Source organism: Fukomys damarensis, unplaced genomic scaffold (genome assembly GCF_012274545.1).
Source record: "Fukomys damarensis isolate Sample0158 unplaced genomic scaffold, DMR_v1.0_HiC HiC_scaffold_20, whole genome shotgun sequence".
Taxonomy (NCBI): Eukaryota; Metazoa; Chordata; class Mammalia; order Rodentia; family Bathyergidae; genus Fukomys; species Fukomys damarensis.
Window position 1 is genome coordinate 931074 of NW_022900932.1, and position 4584 is coordinate 935657.

General features: G+C 58.7%; 1 protein-coding gene across 1 annotated transcript in view; it reads right to left on the minus strand.

Moving 5' to 3' along the window:
- Nucleotides 1-1761: 1761 nt before the first annotated feature.
- LOC104852285 (class I histocompatibility antigen, Gogo-B*0201 alpha chain-like) overlaps nt 1762-4584 on the minus strand; it is a gene marked incomplete at its 5' end in the record, with an annotated part of 3575 nt that continues 752 nt past the window's right edge. The window contains 6 exon segments of the mRNA XM_019205352.1: nt 1762-2081; nt 2645-2692; nt 2823-2855; nt 3254-3376; nt 3495-3770; nt 4299-4574. Coding sequence (XP_019060897.1) covers nt 2649-2692; nt 2823-2855; nt 3254-3376; nt 3495-3770; nt 4299-4574 — 752 coding nt within the window.

Below are 4584 nucleotides of genomic sequence, written 5' to 3' on the forward strand. Positions count from 1 at the left end.
AAAAAAGCCCTTACATATGAATGAAATGCATCAACTACGCCTATGGAAAAGTGATCATATAGAATCATAGCCCAAAATGAGTAACACAGTGAGCTTGAATTAGAAAAATTAAGATTCTAAATAAATTCCTAGAGAGTGTTACAATCAAGGGGGTCAATGGAAATTTTTCTCTACATGCAAGCTGATCATTAACAGACTACTAACTCTGAATTGGAAAGATAAGATGAGAACAGTAGAGCTACACTTTTCCTATGCACAGTCACACACAGTATCCACCCCAACCCTACAATTTTTTAAAATTTGGAAATGAAAAGAATCCAAATATACACAGCCACTACCACCAGAAAGGTGTGAGACAGAAAAGAATAGCAAGTTGAATCAAAGATCTAACTCACCTGTCCTGGTTCCTGTCCACACCTCTGCCCGCACACGCGCACCCACCCGCACGCACACCCGCAGTTCCTGCCCCTCAGTGGCTGCTCAGAGACTCCGGTCTTTATTCCGGGTCTCAGGCCAGGCGCTGCCCCGTGAGCTCTCACCCTGAGGTCAGGGCCCCCTGGGCTTTTCTCACAGGTGCTGCCTCCCTCCCTGCTCCCTCCCAGGCAGCCTTCTGCACTGCACAGAGCACCTTCATTTCCCCGTGTAGGAAAACATTTCGAGTCGATGGATCCTGTTTCCCAAGTGTTAATCTACATTAGACTCTCCCTATGTGTCTTTAAGCTTGCACTGGAGCCAGGGCTTGGATGACCAGAGCTCCAGGCAGAGAGGGGTGGGTGAGCAGAGCAGGAAATGAGTGATCTAGGATGAGGAGTATGGGATCCCTCCTGTGCTATCCCCAGAATGCAGAATTGGAGTTAAAAGATTGACAAAGGCAGAAAGACAGGCGTGGAAACAGCTCTAAAAGGACAGAGGAGAAAAACCAAAGAGGAGGGAGGATCTGATGTGTGGAGCAGTCACTTAGGCCTCCTGGGGACAGTGACAGCATGAACACCTGGCACATCCAGAGACAGGGACACACGAAAGAGAAGGAAATCAGACCCCTGGGAGAGCCGGGCCAACACCATCCCCTGTGGAAACCAAGAACCAGGAAATAAACACGGAGGGTGGGGTGAGGCCACAGCCAGGCTGACCAGGCCACAGGAAGCCAGCGCTGTCCATGGTCTGGGACACAGAACAAGGTCCTGCAGGAGTCTAAGTCCCCAGGTCACACAGGGACAAGGCTCTGCTGGAGGGACAAGGACAGGGGAGCAGAGATGACCCCGCAGAGGGACCAGGTTAGAGCCCAGCCAGCACCGAGCACCAACCTTGGCTCCTCCTCGCAGCCTTCCGTCCCCACCTCAGAGACTCAGCACAGCACAGTGAGGGAGGTTCTCAGAGCTCCCTCTGCCTCTGCCCCAACTGTAGGAACCACCTGTAATTAACCAGCAGCCCTTCTGTCAGGAATCTGAGGAACACAAGTTTACATTCAGTCTTCCTTTCCATGTCCGTGTGGATTTCCAAGAGAAGCTGAAAGAAACGTCGGCCTCTGAGCTGAGAGAGTGTCACCGGTGCAAGCATGAATCGGAGAAGGCCAGCGTGGGCGGTACATGAGTTTATTAGGGTCGCGTACAGAGCAGGGGCATGTGGGGATCCCAGAAGTGCTGAGGTCACCAACCCCAGTGCTCATCAAATGGTTTTAGGGCTTTAATTAAAACAAGGGTGGGATAAAGCAGGAAGCATCCTGGAAAAAGCTGTGTCTGCTCCACAGAAGGCCAGCGTGCGGTACATGAGTTTATTAGGGTCGCGTACAGAGCAGGGGCATGTGGGGATCCCAGAAGTGCTGAGGTCACCAACCCCAGTGCTCATCAAATGGTTTTAGGGCTTTAATTAAAACAAGGGTGGGATAAAGAGGGAAGCATCCTGGAAAAAGCTGTGTCTGCTCCACTCCATTTATATCTTCATCAGGAAACTCTGCTGTCTTCGTGAAGCACTGGGGGCAGGGGCTTGGGCTGCAGCCTGGCACAGCCTCAGCTCTCGGGGCCCAGCAGGAGATGGAGACACAGCCGGGCCTGGCTGTGCTGGCCTGTGAGCCAGGTGGGAGGCTGAAACAGGAGGATCACTGAGAGTCCAAGGGCAACCTTGCTACATAGTGAGCTCAAGGCCACCTCAACTGCATAGTGAGACCCAGTGTCAAAGAACAAAACAAACAACAAAGATGGTGTTACTTTGGTCTCGTTTTGGAGAACAATTCTCACTACAGCAGGAAAGTAAGAAGCAGCTTAGGGCACCTGATGCTGACACAGGGAGAGAGGTCAGCCCCGCCTGTGCTGAAACAGGAGAGTTGGGCAGGAAGGGAACCCGGGTCACTGTGGGGACAGGGGGAGCTGATCTCGCCTGATCCCCCATTAGGCCAGCAGGAATGGGGACACGGCCAGAAGCCATCTGCAGACACAGCACCCAGGGGTTCTCGGGGGGCACAGATCTTGTCCCTCAGCCCCACACCCGCAGCTCTCTGTGCGCCACACAGAAGAGCCACAAGCGCACTCAGGGGAGGCCGTGCACAGGGCAGAGCCTGAGCACCCTGCTGCCCCCTCCAGGGCTCACACTCAGTGTGTGTGACCGGGCCTGGCCCCGTCTCCCTCTCCCACTGGGGCTCAGGCCTCACCTGCTCACGTCATGAGAGATGAGTCCGAGCCCTGGGCGCGGTCACTGCCTGGGGTAGGAAACACAGCCAGACGCAGTCAGAGCCCACAGACCCGGGGCTGAGGGAGGGACCGTGGGGTGGGCCTCCCCATGCTCCCAACTGCAGCACCCCAGGCCCTCAGCATCACCCCCACACTCACCTGCAGCCGCAGTGTAGCTCGCTCCTTTCCCACCTGAGGGAAGCAAATGCCCTGTGAGAAGCCAGGGAGGAGGCAGGGCCTTGACAGCCTGCAGGAAGGGCCCAGGCCCGGACCCCGGGGAAGTTTCCAGCAGGGGGGCCGCAGACCCAGGGAAGGACAGGAGGCCCGAGGAAGGACATGTTCCCCCACTGCCCTCCTGGAGCTCTGTCCTCAGCAGGGACCTTCCCCTCTGACCCCTGACTGCTGGACTCGGGGCCCCATCACCACACCCATCCGGTGACAAATCGTCCTTCCTGTTCCCTGTGCTTTGGAACAGAACAAGGGTCCCGGCCTGGCCTGCTCAGCACCTGTGAGTGGGTGCTGTTCACCACCCCGAGGTGGGCCCACTTCCCCCGGGTCTGAACAGAGCACGCAGACCCCACCTTCCTTACCGGCCCTCTTTCTCCTCCACATCACAACAGCCACCGCAGCTACAATGACCAGGACGCCGAGGAGGGCGGCAATGACCACGACGACTTCAACTCCTCTGGAGATGGTGGGAGGAAGAGGCCGCTCTGGAAGGGACGGGAGAGGAATGGGCTCCATGGCCGGGTCTCAGCCCTGAGCCCCCGGGACCCACAGGAAGTCTCCAGCTTTCCCTGACAGCAGGCCCTGTGCTCCGGTCCCCCTTACCCCAGGTCAGGGTGCGGGGCTCGGGCAGCCCCTCATGCTGCACACGGCACGTGTAATGCTGCTCCTCTCCCGAAGGCACCGCCACAGCCACCCACTTCTGGAAGGTTCCGTCCCCTGCAGGCCTGGTCTCCACCAGCTCCATGTCCTGGGTCAGGTCCTGCCCACCCCGCTGCCAGGTCAGGGAGATCTCGGCGGGGTAGAAGCCCAGGGCCCAGCACCTCAGGGTCACCTCTTCCTTGGAGACGGGGTGGCGGGTCACGTGAGTCTCTGGGGGGTCTGAGGGGAAGACAGGGAAAATCCAGACCCTCTGTGCTCTTCCTGGGCCACTCCGGCAGCGCTCACGTCACCATCCTGAGAGCGCACAGGACAAGTGGAGCTGGGGAGATGGCAAAACCCAGACAGCAGCAGGGACACAGGCTTCCGGGTAATCTGTTCCTTGGAACGTTGTAAGCCAGGGTGAGTCGGCCCGGGGCAGGGAAAGGGACCTCTAGTCCTGAGCGGGTGGAGACTCAGGGCTCAGAATAACTGCAGTCAGATCCCAAGGCTCTGGGTGTGGGCAGAGAACAAGCCTGAGAGGGCAGCGCTCAGTCTGCTGCCACGGAGGAAGGGGAGGGCTGAAGGGCGCCCCGGGGAGCTGCCCTCCTCCATCCGGGACAGCCTGGCTCTCCCGAGGGAAGGGCGGCTCCGGAGAGCGATCTGCTCCTGGCTGTGCGATCCCAGGAGCGCCGCTCCCCTCTGACGGAGAGGGCAGCAGCACTGGGAGAAGGTCCGGGCGGCAGCAGGAGGGTCTTCACCGCCCGGTACCTGCGCGCTGCAGCGTCTCATTCCCGTTCTCCAGGTGTCTGCGGAGCCACTCCACGCAGGTGCCCTCCAGGTAGGCCCTGGTGCTCTCTGCAGCACCGGCCTCCACCCACTTGCGCTGCGTGATCAGAGCCGCGGTGTCCGCCGCCACCCAGGAGCTCAGGTCCTCAGCGAGGGAGATGTAATCCGCGCCGTCGTAGGCGTGCTGCTCGTACCCGCGGAGGAGGCGCCCGTCCGACCCCACTTAGCAGCCGTACATGGTCTGGAGGGTGTGAGAGTCTGACCCCGC